General features: G+C 35.6%; 1 protein-coding gene across 3 annotated transcripts in view; it reads left to right on the top strand.

Annotated features, from left to right (window-relative positions):
* The window catches only part of NUBPL (nucleotide binding protein like), a 212309-nt gene extending 193857 nt beyond the window's left edge, over positions 1 to 18452 (top strand). For all 3 annotated transcript variants that reach the window (XM_032848885.1, XM_032848884.1, XM_032848886.1), the window contains 3 exons: positions 6980 to 7100; positions 10352 to 10434; positions 17462 to 18452. In XM_032848885.1, the coding sequence (XP_032704776.1) occupies positions 6980 to 7100; positions 10352 to 10434; positions 17462 to 17524 (267 nt within the window). In that variant the 3' untranslated portion in view covers positions 17525 to 18452. The remainder of the gene's footprint in view (positions 1 to 6979; positions 7101 to 10351; positions 10435 to 17461) is intronic.
* Positions 18453 to 18723: the final 271 nt, after the last annotated feature.

Below are 18723 nucleotides of genomic sequence, written 5' to 3'. Positions count from 1 at the left end.
TATTTCTTGTTCATGGAACAGTACTCAGAGATGAACAGGTGATCAGAGTGGTCTTCTTCCGGGAAGTTATTTAGGCCACTGTAGCCTCTGCCATGTTCAAATGTGAGTTCTAAGCCCACCTTTGGGGCTATTCTCATTTAAGCCAGTCCAAATTTTTATGGACCAGACATACATATGTGTGTGTACACGTTTCACTAAAACTCAGTCATGTGGTCACTTGTCACAGTTCTCAGGGAGCCCAAGAAATGTAGGTTAGATCTGTGCCAAGGAAGATGAGACCATGGACTTAGGTCAACAGCTACCTGTCTGCTACAGGTGACCTGGAAGCAAAGTATTGATTTTAATAGATAGATGGATAGATTTTAGTATAAATTTGCTTACCATGGGGTTTTGATTGTCTAGATGGGCAAGTGAGACAGGAAATGGGTGGATTGAAAAATGGGGAGGAGTTAAGGGGCCATAGGTTTAGGTGATAGTCAAGAGAGGTATAATGAATGTGTTTTAGGCAAGGGGAATTCCATGGCCAGAAGGAAGTGAAGTTTAAAACCGCCTAGATTGCAGCAGTTAGTATGAAGAGGGTTCAAATTAGTCCTTTCTTTATAACTGTGCTCTTAATTACTTTGCTAAATTGCCCGACTAAACTGTATTGACTCATCATTGTTTCAGGCCACCTAGTTCTAAGGACAAAATCCTGGAGTCCATTTACTTGTCTTTCTTGGTGACTTCCACATACAAACCAATGACCCAGCTGGTTTGAATTTTGGCTATGTTATTTATTAACTGTGTGATCTAGAGCAAATAATATACATTCAATGTTTTGTGATCCATTTCATTGGTCCTTTTGGCAATTCAATGAGATTATACATATGTATATCAAATTATATCAAAATATATCAAAATAATATCATATGTATATATGGTATTATAAAGGTGGCTCTGAATGTTATTGTTCTAGTGTTAGATTTTAGGGGTCATTATTATAGAGATCATCATTTGTTGTAAACCCTCATTTTGGGATTCAGGACATAAAGAAGTTGAATTGTACCTCAAGGACCCACAACTATTTAATTGGTTCCTGAAAGGAACATGAATGCAGGTTTCCCCATTCAATGTTCTTTCCATGCCAGACTACTTCTTCTGAAAGAGAAAACAAGCCACCCATCGCATTTTTAAAAATTATAATATTTGGGAGCACCTGGGTGACCAAGTCAGTTAAGCATCCAACCTTGATTTCGGCTTAGGTGGTGATCTCAGGGTCACAGAATGGAGCCCCGCTGCAGACTCCCAAGTGCAGAGTCTGCTTGGAACTTCTTTCTCCCTTTCTCTCTGCCCCTCTCTGCTATGCTCACTCAAACTATCTTTCTCGAAGGTAAATGAAAATAAGTCTTAAAAAAAAATTATATTTGTACACTTGTTTCAGGAAATATACTTTAGTATATATAGTTTTTAAACTGGTTCAATACTAATGGGAAACTGAATAGCACTTAAGAATCTAATCTATTTCAGGGGCACCTGGGTGGCTCAGTGGGTTAAAGCCTCTGCCTTCAGCTCAGGTCATGATCTCAGGGTCCTGGGATCAAGCCCCACATTGGGCTCTCTGCTCAGCAGGGAGCCTGCTTCCCTTCCTCTCTCTCTCCGCCTGCCTCTCTGCCTACTTGTGATCTCTGTCTGTCAAATAAATAAATAAAAATCTTTAAATAAAAAAATTTAAAAAAAAAAGAATCTAATCTATTTCAGTTATTATTATTCATTCTCTATTTAACAATTTCTCCTCATTTTTTCTTAAATCATAGTTTTTAATCCTTGTGACAATTTCCAACCAGCAAGAATTTAACCTGATTGTAACCTTGAGAAATTGGATTAAATGGTAGCCTGAAAATCTTACTTGTTACTTACCTGAATCTGAATTTAAAATACCAAGAAGAAATTAAAATTGGGGCCTTTTGAGCTTGCTTAATTCAGTTGGACACAAAAATCCAATATTTCAGAGCAACATTGATATTTCAAGAGAGTCAATTTTTTAAAAGTTAATAAAAGAAGTACCCTTCTGAGGCAATGATGGATTGGAATAACATAAAAATAACACATAAAAGGTTTGTGGTGGCTGATGTTAAGCAGGCATATAGCATTTACTTTCAGTATACAACTAGCAGAAGAAAAAGAGATAAGGATCTTATACATTTTTTTCCCTCTGAAATTTTTTTCTGTTTGAGTCTAGTTGACACAAAAAAAGGATCTTATATTTTGATGAGACATTAAAAAAAAGATTGAGCATGCTTACAGCTGCATCTCAGTGGTATTATGTAAATTAAGCTCTGGCAAAGCATCTGCTTTCTAATGTTTCTACTATGAAAGATATACATAATAGCTGTATAATAAACAGCTTAAGAACACATAAAGTATTCACACAGTATAAGGCTTGTGGCTGGGAGGACAGTAGAGGATGGTATGGACATGAACGCTTTCCTGTTTAAAAGAATTTTTTTGAATAAAATTGTCATATGGATATTCTAATGTTCTTTCTTATTTTATTAACTGCTCCTGTTCAAAACTCATTGATTATAGAACTCTACTCTTAAAAACTAGCATAGTGTTTTCTAATCTTTTTAATACTCGAGGTTCTTTTCTGAATTTTCTTCCAGCTAACCCTGTGGTTTCAAAAAGTTGTCTGCCACATACTCTGCATATTTTAATAAGTAATTTGTTCTCTTTTTCTAATTAATCAGATAAATATGTGTGTGTTATCACACTCGGTTGATGTAATTTCAACTAAAAGCAAAGAAACTTGACAGTTTGTCTTTCCTATATAGTCTTGAAGGTAAATGTTTCATGTTCCTTCAATTTTTAAAAGTACTCATAAATCACTGATCCTTATAAATGTTTTTGTTCATCTTTAGGACCGTGAAACAACACAAAATTAAGGGGAACTACCAAAATCAGTTCTATGGTCACTCTTTAGTTGTCTGCAACAGTGCTCTCCAATAGAAATGTAATGCAAGTCACAAATGTGATGTAAAAATTTTTAGTACCCATGTTTTAAAATGTAGGGAAAAACCCAGATGATCTTAATTTTAATAATATACTTAACTCAGTATAATCAATATCAAAGTTGAGAACCTATCAACAAAGGAATTCTATTGAAAAACTAAGAATTCTTATAATTCAATAAGAAGACCTATATAATCAATGGAAAAATAGACAAGAGAACTGAACACTTTACAGAGGAGAATATACAAATGATCAGTAAACATGTAAAAATATGCTCAACTTCTTTAATAATTATGGCAATGCAAATTAAAACCTCAGGGCAGAGGATGGGCCCAATGTCAGGAAGAAAGAGGACTAACTGTAATACACCTGCAGTCCTGCAAATTTCTTTCCCCACCTCTAACCAAAGGAAACTATAGAGTGTAATGCCTGTGGCTTCACTTCCACCTCCTAAAACTTGTGTCATTTTACTTTTAGGGAACTTTAACAAGGAGCTATAAAGGAAGAAAGATTCTAGGAAATACAGTTCCCAGTATAAACGGATTAATGATTTGAACAGTCCAGCACAATGAGATACCACTACATGCTCACCATACTTGAGAAAATAAAATCGATGTGATTTGCAACAATGTGGATAGAACTAGAGGGTATTATGCTAAACAAAATAAGTCAGTCAGAGAAAGACAGTTATCATATGATCTCATTCATGTGGAATTTAAGAAACAAAACAGAGGATCATAGGGGAAGAGAGTTAAAAATAAAATGACAAATCAGGGGGAGACAAACCCTAAGAGACTCTTAACTGTAGGAAACAAGCTAAGATTTGCTGGAGGGGAGAAGGGAGGGGGTTGGGGTAGCTGGGTGATATTAAGGAGGGCACTTGAAGTAATGAGCACTGAGTGTTAAAACTGATGAATCACTAAATTCTGCCTCTGAAACTAATAATACAGTATATATTAATTAAATTGAATTTAAATAAATTTTCCAGTTTTCCAAAATGGTTATACCAGTTTAAAATCATTGTACCAGTTTGCATTCAGCTGAAACTATGAATTTTACTTGCTCTGTGTCCTCACCATGGTTTGGTATTTGATGTTGTTGCTGTCTTATAGACATTCCACTGTTCTAATCAGGTCTTAAGAATGAATGTGTGGTATCTCATTGTGGTTTTAATTTGCATTTCTCTGATGATTAGTGAAGTTGAAAACTTTTTTTTCAAGTTTATTGGTCTTTAAGGAGTGCCTGTTAAGTTTTGCCCATTTTTTTTAAAATTTCTGATGTTCTCTTGGCTTGTAGAGTTCTTTATATATTCCAGATAAAAGCCCTTTGTCATGGATGTGTATTATAAATCCCATCTCCTGCTTTATAGCTTGTCTTTTCTCTGTCTAAATTGTGTCCTCCAATTAAGTTACTAATTTTAATGTAGTCAGTTTAACAAAATGATTTTTTAATTTATGTTTAGTGCTTTTTGTCCTGCTAGAAAAATTTCACACTGCTCACACCATAACTCAGCCATGCTGATCTTTCAGTTCCTTGAAGGAGACTTGTCCCCCTACTTCTTCCTTGAGAGTTTTCCCTCCTTTTCTCCTAATTTTTACCTGCTTTTTCTTTAACTTTTAGGTTACATATTTCCTCAAGGAACTCCTCTGTGACTCTTAGGATAGATACGGTTCTCTCTCTTCTATGCTCTCATAATCCTCTGTGCTTTGCTTCCAGAGAAGCTCTTCCATCTTCAAAGTAGATTTTTGAACTATTAATTGTTCAGTCTGCTTCTCTAATTAGCGTGCAAGCTCCAGGAGGGCAAGAATCAAGTCTGTTTTGCTTACTTCTGTATGCTACTCCTTTTGTTTAGCTCAGTTACTGGCATGTAATAGGAGCTTATTAAATATTGAGTTTGCTTACGGTTTTATGTTTGTGACATTTTGTAGTCTATATAGAGAACATGACTGAGACATTTATATAAGCCATGGAGAACAATAATAAGATATTGATAATAAGTTAATCATGTAAGTTGAAAATACGCTCTTGCCCCATACCCTCCTATTCTTGGGGAGTCCAAGAGATTCTGGAGTAGAGATGCTTTTCCTATTCTCTCTGGATTAGAATATACCCTCACTACATTTTCACAATATTTAAGTGTTTTCCCTTTTCCCATTTCTTGAGTGATATTTTTAGGTTTAAGTTGAAAGCTCTACAGTGAGGGGAATATATCACGTTTAACATAAATGGCAGTAAAACTGCCCAGGCAATGGGTGTATGATATAGACATACTGAATAAACAAATAAGGTGTGTGAACTTTAGCTATGTTTTCTGCTGGCTTTTTGGAGATGGTATTGAATTACCAAAGTACAATATGATTTATTTTTTATAATACTTTGCATCAGCAAAAGATATATTAGATGCTTGGAAAATGCTTAGCTACAAATTTATGTCCCTCACAATTTGTCTTCATTTGCATATGTTCTGGGAAACTTTAGTCTGTTCAGTTTCCCTTTTCAGAAAGAATAAGAAATTTTCTTGTCTGTATGGTTCATTGTGGATTGTCAGTGCTATTCTTCATTTAAAATGCAAGTGTTCTAATAGAGAAATCTCCTATAATGATGATCTTTTTGGTGGAGTTGGTAGGATGATAGAGACATGTTATCTCTAAGCCTTTGATAATTGTGTTCCTTATTTTTATTCTAGAAGAGACTCACTGCTTTTCATTAATAAGAAAATGGGATTAAAAGAAACATGAATAAGGATTATATTTGCAGAGCCTATTTATTCAGCACATGTTTATAAAGTATCTATTTTGTTCCAGAAGCTAATGAAACTCAGAGATGGACACTTTCTATAAGACTTTAAATTTTTGTTTCAAATGATAACATTCTGATAAGAGTTGAGTTTTAGAGTTTTGCTAGCTTTAAAGAGTTGAGTTTTAGTGTTTTGCTAGCTTTGTTCTTCTTCTCAGCAATGGAATGAGGATGACAAAATACCCATCTCATAAAGTTTTTGATAGGAGTAAATAAGATAGTTCATCTAAAACACTTACCCCGGTGCCTGATATATAATAAGCACTCAGTATTTGTTAGCTGTCATTTATCATGAGACTTCATTCACAATAGCCTCTTTTCCATTTTTTTTTCCCCTGAATCTTCCTGCTTATTCTTTCTGTATTGCTATCAGAGCTAAATTTCTAAAATACAGATCTGATTGTGTAATATTAGCTCTTAGGACCATCTTTTCAACTTGAAAAACCTTTTGTGGGACCATCTTTTCAACTTTAAAAATCTTTTGTGGTTTTCTGTTGTCACAAGAAGAAAATAATGAGTGGCATTTAGCACCTTGCCATTGGACTCTGACTTCCCTTATCAAGCCAGCTTCTGCCTTTGCCCCCCAAGAGTGTGCAGCCCAAATAAGCCATGTGCAGTTATATTTCACTGTCTTGACTTGTGTTCCACTTTCTGCCTAGAATTCCTGCCTCAACCCTTCTCACCCTCAACCCAATGAAACAATTCTGGGTAATATGGGCAGCTCAGAGATATCTCTTATTCTTCCCAGACAGAATTTTTCTTATCCCTGTCATTTCATTATCTTTAGCATTTATCACATTACTAAAGTTAATTACACGTGTCTTGCTCTCCCACTAGTTTGTGAGTTCCCTTTAAAGCAGAGACCCGTAACTTATTTATGACTGTATCACTAGAACCCTGTGGGCACTCAGTAAAAACTTGTTGATATAATGGATTAAAGGAGAAGTGAGATGGGGGAAATCGGAGGGGGAGACAAACCATGAGAGACTGTGGACTCTGAGAAACAAACTGAGGGTTTTGGAGAGGAGGGGGTGGGGAGTTGGGTGAGCCTGGTGGTGGGTATTATGGAGGGCACATATTGCATGGAGCACTGGGTGTGGTGCATAAACAATGAATTTTGGAACACTGAAAAGAAATAAAATAGAAAAAAATTTGGTTTAATTTTGTTTTAATTTCAGTGGTTTTGTTATTCTAGATCCTGGGCCTTGTCCAAAATATGAGTGTTTTCCAGTGTCCAAAATGTAAACATAGGACTCATATTTTTGGTGCTGATGGTGCAAGAAGACTAGCACGGACTCTTGATCTTGATGTTCTAGGTAAGACCACAGGATATTCTTTTGCAAAGGAAATGGCAGAAAGGAAGGTGGGGATAAAGCATGGTGATGAGGAATGTCTCAGAAAATGATGAATTGTCTTCAGTTTTGTACTTGAAATTAAGATAGTATTGGGAGTTGTATGTGTTAACCTTCCTTTGCTTTTTATAATAGTTCATTAGTAGAAGGCTTTTTGAAGAGGAGGTTTGTTCTGCCAATTATAACTTTTGCTGTAGGTAAAAACTGCCTGTAACTTGAATTTGAGAAGAGTTTCATGGTTTGAGTACTGTAATTTGAAGTCCTTATTTTAAATAATGGTCATCGGTTGTTTGCTAAGGGGACACATCTTTCAGTATAAAGAGGTATATGAAAACACCTGGTTAATGTGTTGTAGCAACCTTTCTAAGTGTCAGTTCTTGGTGTATATGAAAAAATGCCTTTCTGATAAGTTCTGAACTTATCACTCCTTTTGTTCTAGAAAGATAATGTCTTCTGTTTTCTTTAATCTCTTTATATGTTTTTGGTCCAAGAGATATGGCACCTGAAATACACATTATATGTACTGTTCACGTTACTGAATTGAGGGATTAATTAGTGTTGTGAGAAGTAAAATCAGGTGTTAAGTGAGCAAAACACAGATTTTAGGTAAAACATAATTCTTAAAAAATCCACAGGCAACTTAATGGACGTTTTAGGAAACGTGTTGATATTTTCCTTTTGAATGAGTTTCTGTTCTGGGCAAAGGCAGATGTTAGATGCTGAATAAGGGAGGAAGAGAGTGAATTATTAGTTTTAGATAGTTAACAATTAAGATCCCTTAGAGATCAAGGAATTTCAAAACATTCTTTATTATAATTAAATTTCTAAAAGTTGATGTTAAATGTGTTATTGTTATTATGCATTTGTACTGTAGCAGCCACCACAGTACCAGGTGAATACTAATGATATATTTTGATACATTGCTATAATTATAGCCACTAATTATATTCTGTAACTGTTTTTTATTTAACCTAGAAAGTTCAATTTCCCAAATCTGCATAATAACAACAGATTGACATTCACTTATGTAATAAAGTAAATGTGTAATTATAATGGCATTATTGAATTTTACTGACAATATTATAATTCCCTGATTTATAAATGGGTGGTATGATATCGTAAATCACTTATTTTGAATTTGAAATATATCTCATAATCTCACATGATGGAAGTTACATTTTAATCAACAGCTCACAAATGTTTGGTTACCCTAAAAATGTGTCAGAAACTCTGAATACTGATCACAAAAAACAGATAGTGCTTATAGATTGTTGGATCTAATAGTGTTCTGGGAAAAATAATTTGGAGTTCCAATTCAGGGCACATCTCCTCCTTTTAATGCAGTCATGGGGCCCAGTGAGACCTCCCATGATCTGGAGCAGGGGCTCCAATAACAAAGAGGCTGGAGGCAGGAAGGAGGAACTGAAGTTAGGGTAAGAGCTCTTCCAGTTATGGCCTTCTGGCTGGTTGAATTCCCTGGAACCCTTATATATCCTTTACTGACTCCCTGGCTACCTCTTAATTTACTTTCATCCATTGGGCTATATTTAAAAAATTATTCGGTAAAATGGCTGTCAAAACTTTCTCAGTATTACCTCCAAGGACAGATTATGCATAGTCATTATGTCTCTGAAATATGCCCTCGTTTCCTTCAGACCTAGCCCCTCAAAGATAATTTCAAGGCCAGGCTGCACTTTACCCACTCTACATATCTTTATTCCTTTTTATCCCTTTCTGTTAAACAGCTGTTAGCCCATTACCAGTCTCACTATGGTGTGCCACCTGTTTTCTAAAAAGGTTTTCCTCTTTCTTCATCAATTGTTCTTTGCTTATAGATAGGATTATGAGTCTCTAGAAGGCAGAAACTATATTGAGAGGTGACTATATATGAAGAAAACAGTTTTGCTTTTTTTCCTTCCATTATTGTGGTAGAACTGAAACCATTCAGGGTTCCTTCCTATGATGGCATAAATCAAGGAAAAAGCTTTATGGGTTTCTAAGAATTTCTTTAACATATTTTCCCGTATTCCTGTGACAGTTTCTTGCACTCTTAAGTTGATATATGGAATAGACATCAAATTTACTGAAAAGCTAATCTTTAAGTGACTACAGAAATATTCAGGTATTTTGTCATTGGCTATTGAACATTTAGGAAAGATTTAAATTTCCTAAAGAGTTGATTAAGACAAGAGAATTTGCTGACAAGAGAAGAATGAATTATGTTACTCTGTGTACTTTATAATATAACTTGTAATAGATTTTTAATTTTATAGCATATACTTCTGCTTTATTTACCTAGCCTAGCCTGGTACTGCTGACTTATTTATATAAACACACATGTATGTTTCAGTAACGCTTGCATGGATTTGGAGTGGTTCTAGGAATGCTCCGTACCATAACAAGTGAACTTTTCTGCTTATGACTCCATTTACTGCATTTTAAGTCTAAATCTTTTGAAAGGCTTCATTTGTAAAGGGGTGGTAGAGCCAATTGTATGATGGATCAGAGCATTTTCCCCCTAAATTCTACCACCTAATAGTAACACAGGAAAGACACACCACCTTTTCAACCTCAAGTGTGTATAATAGAGGTTCTTAAATACTTCCTGAGATCTCATCTGGTTCACAAGTTATATGTAATGCTATATAGATCAATACATGATAAAAGAAAAATAGTTCCATCAGATAAAGAGAAAGGTAGTGGAGATAACAGATCTGCCTTACTTTTCAGCAGTTCTCTTAGCTCACTCATCTGCCAATATCAGGAAGATAATTTTGTTACACTTTTTTTTTTTTATGAATTTGTCTCCCCATCTTTTTGTCTTCATTTCCTCTTGTTGCTTGGTATGATGTGTCTATATCAGATACTACAGAGAGAAATGCTTTTACAAATGTCTTCCAGGCCATTTCTTGCTGGAAGTCCTCCAGCAAAGAATAAATCAGAGGCCTTATCCCTTGATCGGCTGCCACATAGCTTTCATATATACATAACACAATCCCTGAACTACCCTCCAATGAAATACGTTGGCCCTAATTTTCATTTGAAATTCCTTTTTCAGAGATTTAGCAACTTGAAGATAGTCATAGTTCAAGTTGACTTAATGAATTTAATTTAAACTTGTTTTTTTGTGTTTTTTTCTGAAGTTCAAATAGTGAAATTCCAAATGCCTATGTAAACTTCTGTAGTATTAATGGATGTCTGGTGGGCTCTTTTAGGAGACATTCCCTTACATCTTAATATAAGGGAAACTTCAGATACAGGCCAGCCGATTGTGTTTTCACAGCCTGAAAGTGATGAGGTAAGTGATGTTTTTATATATGTATTTTAGTGTCTTTTTACAGGATATATATTTTTTGATATTTACAGAGAAAATTGGGAACATCTAGTTTATTTGCAATGCATTTTTAAACAAAGATAAGTTAATTTATTTAAAGCATCTTTAAATAACTATTTTATATCATAAGCATATCAGTGCTTGCTCTGAATTGTTATCTGAACAAGTTTACCTGCAAAGGTCTATCACCTAGCCAGTTTTCTCATGAAGAACACAAATATCGAGAGTTTATCAAATTCTTATTTTTCTGGCTAGCAGTATCTAACTACCCAAGATTACCATATTTCAGTATTAGAAGTTAAGCTGATTGTTAGGAGAAGGAAAACTGATGTAAGAAAGTATTGAGTTGGGGGCACCTGGGTGAGGCAGTTGATTGAGCGTCCCAGTTGGCTTCAGCTCAGGTCATGATCTCGGGGTCGTGAGATAGAGCCCCGTATCAGGCTCCACACTCAGTGCATGGTCTGCTTGAAATTTTCTCTCCCTTTCCCTCTGCCTCTCCCACTTGTGCTGTTTTTCTAAAATAAATAAACCTAAAAAAAAAAAAAAAGTATTAAGTTGGCTATAAGGAAGTTGTTTTATGCATTAGAGATGGGATTTTCACTACATTTATTTTGATAAATATGATTGAGGAGGTAAGGTCAAAACTGGTTGTGTTTCATGAGCCAACGTCATTGGAGATCCAGTTGATAGATTTTCAAGACTACTGAAGCTTTACGACTCTGAGAATAAAATCTTTTATTTTACTCTCTTTTTTAGATAGGAATAAAATTAATCATATATATTTCTTCTGTCCTAAGTAGCACTTGCTATGTAAGCTAGAAGCTCAGCCATCATCTGGATGCATCAGTTTTGATGTAGTTTTTGTGCTTCTTTGCTGAAAAGCCCCAGTCAGCCTTCTTACAGTTATTCCTTTTTGTTTTTCCTTAGCTCATGGGTTATCTTCATAGTACTATTATTTTGGCTATCCATAACTATTACTACTTTCATTCCTTCCTTACTTTCTCAAATCTTGTGTGAACTGGAAAATAAAAGAGCTGAGGTTGGTTAAAGCTAAAAATAAAGTAAGGGTAAAAATGATGGTCAGGAATCTTGGATAAGTAAAGTACCTTCATTTAGAGTTCTTTCTTTCAGGAGCCCAAAGTCTTTTCCCTTTCTTAAGAGTCCACAGTTTTGGTGTAGGTGATTAAGTTGCTGGGGATATGATCTCTGAGGAAATGGAGTATAATGTGTAGCACTTACCATTGTGTTTCTTTTCTCTGACTTACAGGTAGTAAATGTTAAATTTCCTTTTCAGTCTTTTCTTAGAAATCTTCCAGATAAGCAAAAACTGTAACCCTTTATTATTCTCATAATTAGTCTGGCAACCCCGCTACCATAGGTGTACTTTATGTAGTGGATGAAAATTGTATGAAATTCGAGTGTGTTTTAATTACATACTTTTTTTTTTAAAGATTTTATTTATTTAACAGAGAGAGATCACAAGTAGGCAAAGAGGCAGGCATGGGGTGGGGGGGGAGCAGGCTCCCCACCGAGCAGAGAGCCCGATGGGGGGCTCAATCCCAGGACCCCGAGATCATGACCCAAGCCAAAGGCAGAGGCTTAACCCACTGAGCCACCCAAGAGCCCCTAATGACATACTTTTTTTTTTTTTTTTTTTTAAGATTTTATTTATTTATTTCGCAGACAGGCAGAGATCACAAATAGGCAGAGAGGCAGGCAGAGAGAGGAAGGGAAGCAGGCTCCTTGCTTGGCTTGATGCAGGGCTGGATCCCAGAACTCTGGGGTCATGACCTGAGCCGAAGGCAGAGGCTTTAACCCACTGAACCACCCAGACATCCCCCTAATTACATACTTTTAAATGCCTCCGAAGAATAGACTAAAGACACTCTATGGTGATTTCTTATGACCAAGAATAATTACTTACTAGATGATATCAATTATGAGTTTAGATTTTTAAATATTTTCTCCACCTATCCATTATTATTTTTTCTTTTAGATTTCTGAAAAGAAGTAAAAGGAATGTAATAAAAGAGAAAACATAGGGGCGCCTGGGTGGCTCAGTGGGTTAAAGCCTCTGCCTGCAGCTCAGGTCGTGATCCCAGGGTCCTGGGATCGAGCCCCACATCGGGCTCTCTGGTCAGCGGGGGGCCTGCTTCCTCCTCTCTCTCTCTGCCTACTTGATCTCTGTCAAATAAATAAACAAAATCTTAAAAAAAAAAAAAAAAGAGAAAACATAAAGCAATCATCAAAAGATAATGTGATTTAAAACTCTAAACAGTAGTGTCTGTGTAGTTTTTTGGAGTTAAGTTTTTTTAATCTCATTTACATTTGCATAAACATTAGACCTATTATTTTACTGTTGCTCACTGACGTTTATGAGAACAAGGACAGCCTAACCCTTTGTAGCTTGTGCTAGGTTTGATTTGGTGAGGTCTTGGCAAGAGTAGTGAGAATTTCATGTTCCAGATTGTCAACCTTAAATATGAAGACTTCTGAGCAATTTTAAGATTTAGACATGGCCATGAAAAGAAAAAAAAAAAATAGTGCCTTGTGTTTATTCTGTTTCCATGGAAATTATTACTTCCTACTCTTAGATTGCAGACATTCATTATTAGTAATCATCCTCCTAATAATAATAGCAATTACAGTGTACCAGATGCTGTCAGACATTTTACTTACATAATTTTATGCTCACAACAATTTAATGCAATGTATAAATAGTCCCCATTTTACATATGAGGAAACTGAGGTACAGGGAATTTAAATAATTTTCCCAAGGTTATAGAACTGATAATTGTTAAAATGTGATTAATAGACAAGTGTTTTCCTTGCAGACATTGGCGTCTTTCCATTATATCACCTCCCAGGTCTTAGATTTGATTTCTTTAATTTGTTTTAAGAGGTAGTACAATACTTGGGTGCAGTAAATACATTATTTTATTTGATTCTCTTAACACATTTGTGAGATATGTATAATAATTTCCATTTTTTAGGTGAAGAAGCAAGGGTTCATTTACAATAAGGAACGCTCCAAGATAGTGCTAGAGGCTATTTCCCCTTACAGCTTTGACACCGTACTCTATACATTCTCTTACGAATGCAGTACTTCACTTCCTAATAAATTGCAGGATTGGTTCAGTGTCTGTTATATACATTTAGACTAGCTTTCGGTTCGCCTCCTGTTTGAATCACAGGATCCTTCTGTTTACTCTTGTGATGAATCTTGCCTCTTGATAACCTTTTTCTTTCCCTTTTTCCCTACGAACACCAACAGAAATATGCTCATAGGAGCTAGTCACAGCCCTCTCAGCAAATTCTGTTGTGTTTGTGGAAGCTTAATACCGATTCTACTTACATGTCTTCATTTAAAAAGAATAAAGTTTATGCTTTTCAACATGATAAACTTCTGTGAAATTTAATGGGACTGAACGAATAAAATTGTTAATCATTGGCCTCTTAGATCAACACTTTTTATTGTTTGCTTTTAGGAGTTGATCTACAAGTAAAATTATTAGTTAGTAAAGGTTTCATTTTTAGCTTTTTGTTTTCTAACTCCACCTTCTCCGTTTTTCTATCACTCCCTCCTCCCAACCCCAGATTCCAGGACTGTCACTCTCTGCACAGCAGATGTTTTAAAATTGGGCAACAGGGACTTCATTCTCCCAGGAACATTTAACTTTCAGTGGACACAAATACTATAGTGATAGTGATTAATTTCAAATATGATTCATGCTGAATTTAAGGCATCATCAGAAAAGTTGCAAGGAGCTACTGCACCAGTTAAAAAGCACCAGCAAGCTGCTGCCTCCTCAGTCATTGGGCAAAATCTTCTGAACTTGTGCACTGCTAACGAAAGGCAAATAATTGAAACTCTAAATATAGTAGTGTATAATAGCCAGAGAAAGCCACAGAGGAGGGGAGAGGAAGTGGACACTTCGGATTCAGAACTCTTAAATCCAGTAGCATTGTCTCTTGATGGTGTGATTATAATTGCTAATTTAACTTTATCTACCTTTTGCCTTTACTTGAGTCCAGGACACAAGTGGTGGACCCGTGATTTACTAATAATTTTGTGGTTTCATCCTTTTGTTATCAAGTAAAAAGTCTTAATATTGGCATACAGAAAGGTGTGCTATAAGGTATTCCTGGTAAAGACTTTCAAATATAAGTGGAAGCTTTATTATCTTAGAACTTCTAAATTATTACCTTATGATCTTAATATGAAATGATTGTATATGATAAAGTAGAACTTCTGATATTTAAAAATAAAGACAAAGGAAAAAGTTCTCAATAAAACTTCTTGCACTTTGATTGCCATCCCTTTCCTTTAACTTGTTAATATAGAGCAGACAAATGGGATCCAGCTGTCTTATCTGTGCTTCTGGATGGCCCAATAAAAGATCTCGAATAGAAGTGTTATTCTGTGTATATTTGAGGTGATGAAAAGAGAGAGTATTAACAGTTTGAGAAATCTAAATCATATTTTTTACATATGATACAGATATTTCCCTTTTTGCTAGTTATGGATTAGACAAATCCATAGGTACCATTCCTCAGCCCAGGAGAAGTACCTGTGGGTACGTGTTCATATGAACTCTTCAGTGAGATTGTAAATTACCTGAGGATGTAACCATAATAATAGCAGCTACTAACTGTTTGCTTCTTTTGTGCCAGTACTGCACATACTTTATTATTACTTAATATTCCCCCAAACGCTTGAGATAGATACTGTTACTTCAGCCATTTTAGAGATGTGGAAACTGAGTCTTAGAAGGGTTAAATTAAGTAACTTGCCTGAGGCCTCCTAGCTAATAAGTGATGGAGCTAAGATTTTAAACCATGCCTGTCTGACGTCAGAGCCTCAACTCTTCACAAGTGAGCTATTCTGCCTTCCTTTTGTATCATTACATCCCACAGATTTCCAAAACAGTAACTTGCATATGATAAGAACCAAAATGTATTTGTTGAAATGATACTGCATTGGCTGAAAAAATTCAATCTCAACAGTTTTGTAGAAATTGAAACGAAAACTAAGCACTTTCGGTGGTTTCTTAGCAAATGACAGTCTAATCATCACTTTGAGTGTGATATATTGAAAGTTTAAGCTTGGAGATAGTCCATTAAAAAACAAAGGTTAAATGTAGCAAATTTGATTATTCTGGAATCATTTAGCACTTTTTGTAGTCTGATAGGTTTATGTCTGTGATTTTACCATAAGTAAGAATTTAAAGATGATAGAATGATGACCTTCTGTCAGCTTGCCTTAGTGAACTTTACATTTTCATCACAAAAATTTTAGACTTAAACACTCAGAAAAGCTACTAGGAGATAAAAGGTATTTACAAAGATGCATGGGTAAAAATCAGCACACTAGATTTAAGAGAAATATTTATTTACAAAGTATTATTTCCATTTTTACACAAAACAGTTGTTTCTGTTAAGTATAGCAGAGAGTGAAACCATTTTTAGATAAAGCATTCTGATTAAAATTGCTTGTGATTTACTTTGGATTTACTGTTTAATATGTAGTAGAAGGAGCTAAGCTTTGGAGTTGGATGGACCCAGGTCTGAATGTTTTCCAACTTACTGACTGTGACCTTGAGCAAACAACTCCCAGTTGTGTGCTTTATCCAAGTCGAGTTGATGAAGCTTGTTTTACTTAAGTGAGATTACTTATACAAAGTACTTGGTAGAGTAGGTACTAGATAAAAACAATTAAGGCTTTATTCATATTTCGAGAACTATTCTTTTTTTTTTCTTTCTTAAATGAACTCATAGGTGAGATTTTAACACTTTTCTGGCAAGATAAAGCATAATTCAGCTGTTAGGGCTCAAGTATGGTTTTTAAAACTGAAAATGTGTGAAACATGCTTGAAACGTCTTCAAGCCTGGGTAAACAAACCTCAGATTGTTCTTTTATCATGCAGAGTCAGAGTTGGTCAGCCTAGGTTCAAAGACCAGCTCATCCCATATTAACTGTAATGCTTTCTGCAAGACCGTTCACCTTTCTGGTTCTTGGTTTCCTTATCTTTAAGTGGGGTTAATGACAGAATTTATCCCTTAGGGTAGCTACAAGTTTAAATGAAACAGTACTTGGTGGATATTAAGTACTCAAGTAAATTTTAGCTATTATCAGTTATAGTAGATGTAGTAAGAGTAGTAGCAGCAGTGGTGGTGGTAGTACATGCATAACTCCAAGTATGTAAATGTAGAAATTAATGGTTTTAGAAGATCTTACTGTTGTGTCTTACAGATACTTTTTATAGATAAGATAGGGAAAATAAATAATATTTACATTGTAATTGTCTGGAACTTCTACGATGCAGATGTCATGATCATTGATCTGACTGGGCCATGTAGCTTTCGCTTAGTTTGTGGTGCACAGTGGCTTGGGGGTTGCTCTTAGTATTCAGCTGCACTAAGGACCCCACAGAAGAAGGGTGTAACAGCTGACCCCAGGAATTCTTTCCTGGGATCCAAAATTCAGCAAGTGAAGAAGCCTGTGAGGTGCTCACTGCTGGTACTGGATGCCATTCTCAGAGAGATAAGGAAGGTGCTTTCCAAAGATAAATCATAGAGTGGTAATAAACAGTCCTATTTAAAATGACTAACAGCTCTTATGCCAAAGAAGTTTTGGCAGTATCTGACTCAAGATATCAATTTGTCAGAAGAGGAAGATAAAATTTTTCTACAACTAGACTGGGTTGCTGGTTTGCTGAAATGGGAATTAGAGCTTAAAAACAGTAATTGCTGGTATTAAATATTTTTTCAGAAAGTCACCTTGTAAGTATTTGCCCCCTAAAGAATCTAAAATTCTTTCTACCCTGTCACACCTTCAGTGTACACAACAGCATCCTCTTGCTGCTGAATTTCCTCATCTCACTCAGCCTTTTCCCTGTTCCGTTCAGGAGACAGCTCTGGCAGGCAGTTCGTGAGTCATTTGATGTCTGCTGGGGAGAAGTACAGAACAAATGAATCTCTTCTTTTCCAGGCCAAAGCTTACCTGAGGATTGCTGCAGAAGTGGTAAAAAGATTGCCACCACCTCTAGAGTGAGTTCCCCAAGTGGTCTGGAAATTGCCTGGTGCTTAACAATAAGAAGACTTCCAGAAATCAGCGGTGTGGTGATGAAACCTACAGGAATTATAGCAATCATAATTGTTTTCTTGTATTTCTAAGGAAATGATGTCTTATTTTCAGATTTAATTTGCTAAGCAGTGACTCACAAATAAAATGTTTATATATCGATGCTAACTGCTACATTTAGGAATTTTTCTGAAAGCTGATGTGTACCAGCTGCACAGAACTGCATTTTATTTTAATGAACCACCCCTAGGGGAATCATGAGTTTGTGTTAGAAGCCCAGCCTTCCATTCAGGAAAGAACGGTGCTCTTTTTGTGGGACTACAGAGTTAGTCATTTAAAGGGTTTACTAAATTTGTGTGCTGATATGACTATGATGCTCTCCATCAGTCAGTTGGGTCTAGATTTAAATTTTGCCTTGGGCTATCTTGGATACATTCTTAATATAAATAAACCTCTGTTTCATCTGGACCAGGCTTTACCCTAGACTTACTAAATATAATCTGCAGGGGTGGACCTGGACATGTATTATTTTTTAACAAGATTATAATGATTTTGATGATCTGATTATGATGGAAACAGAATAATAGGAAACAATTTATCAAGTGTTTTCTTGTCATTAGACTTAATCTTCCATTCATATGAGTGAGGTACTATTGTTGTCTCCACTGTTTAGAGGAGAAAACAGGTATGGGTGTGTTAAGTGTCTTGCTAAAGGTTACTATTCCAGCAAGCATTGGAGCTGGAATTTGAACTTGGGCAGTGGGATACTGGATCCTTCCTTTTTTACACCAAGGAGCATATATTTATTTCAAAAGAGAAATGTATTCAGCATTTCCTCAAACTTACTGGACTGTGAAAATCTCCCTTGTCCCCTTTTAGGAGCATTTCATGGAGTTCGTGTTTCTTTGAAAAACATTTCTTTTTCTAATGGAGGCTCTGAGAAATTCAGGGGGCTTCCCAAGGTCAGGTAGCAAGATAGTTACAAAGTTGCAAGTACTGATAAGAATCACTGGTTGATAAAGAACGAGTCTATGATCTTTGGCAAATACCTTTACATCTTTTGCTTTGCCTCTGGCTTAAATAGCCAGAAAATTAGGCAAAGAGTTACATGTCATTATAAACATGTTTTCACACACTTATATTCACATTAAAAAAACTGAACATGAGTG

Source organism: Lontra canadensis, unplaced genomic scaffold (assembly GCF_010015895.1).
Source record: "Lontra canadensis isolate GAN:19392208 unplaced genomic scaffold, GSC_riverotter_1.0 scaffold214, whole genome shotgun sequence".
NCBI classification, from domain to species: Eukaryota; Metazoa; Chordata; class Mammalia; order Carnivora; family Mustelidae; genus Lontra; species Lontra canadensis.
This window is presented reverse-complemented; position numbering and strand designations above follow the sequence as displayed.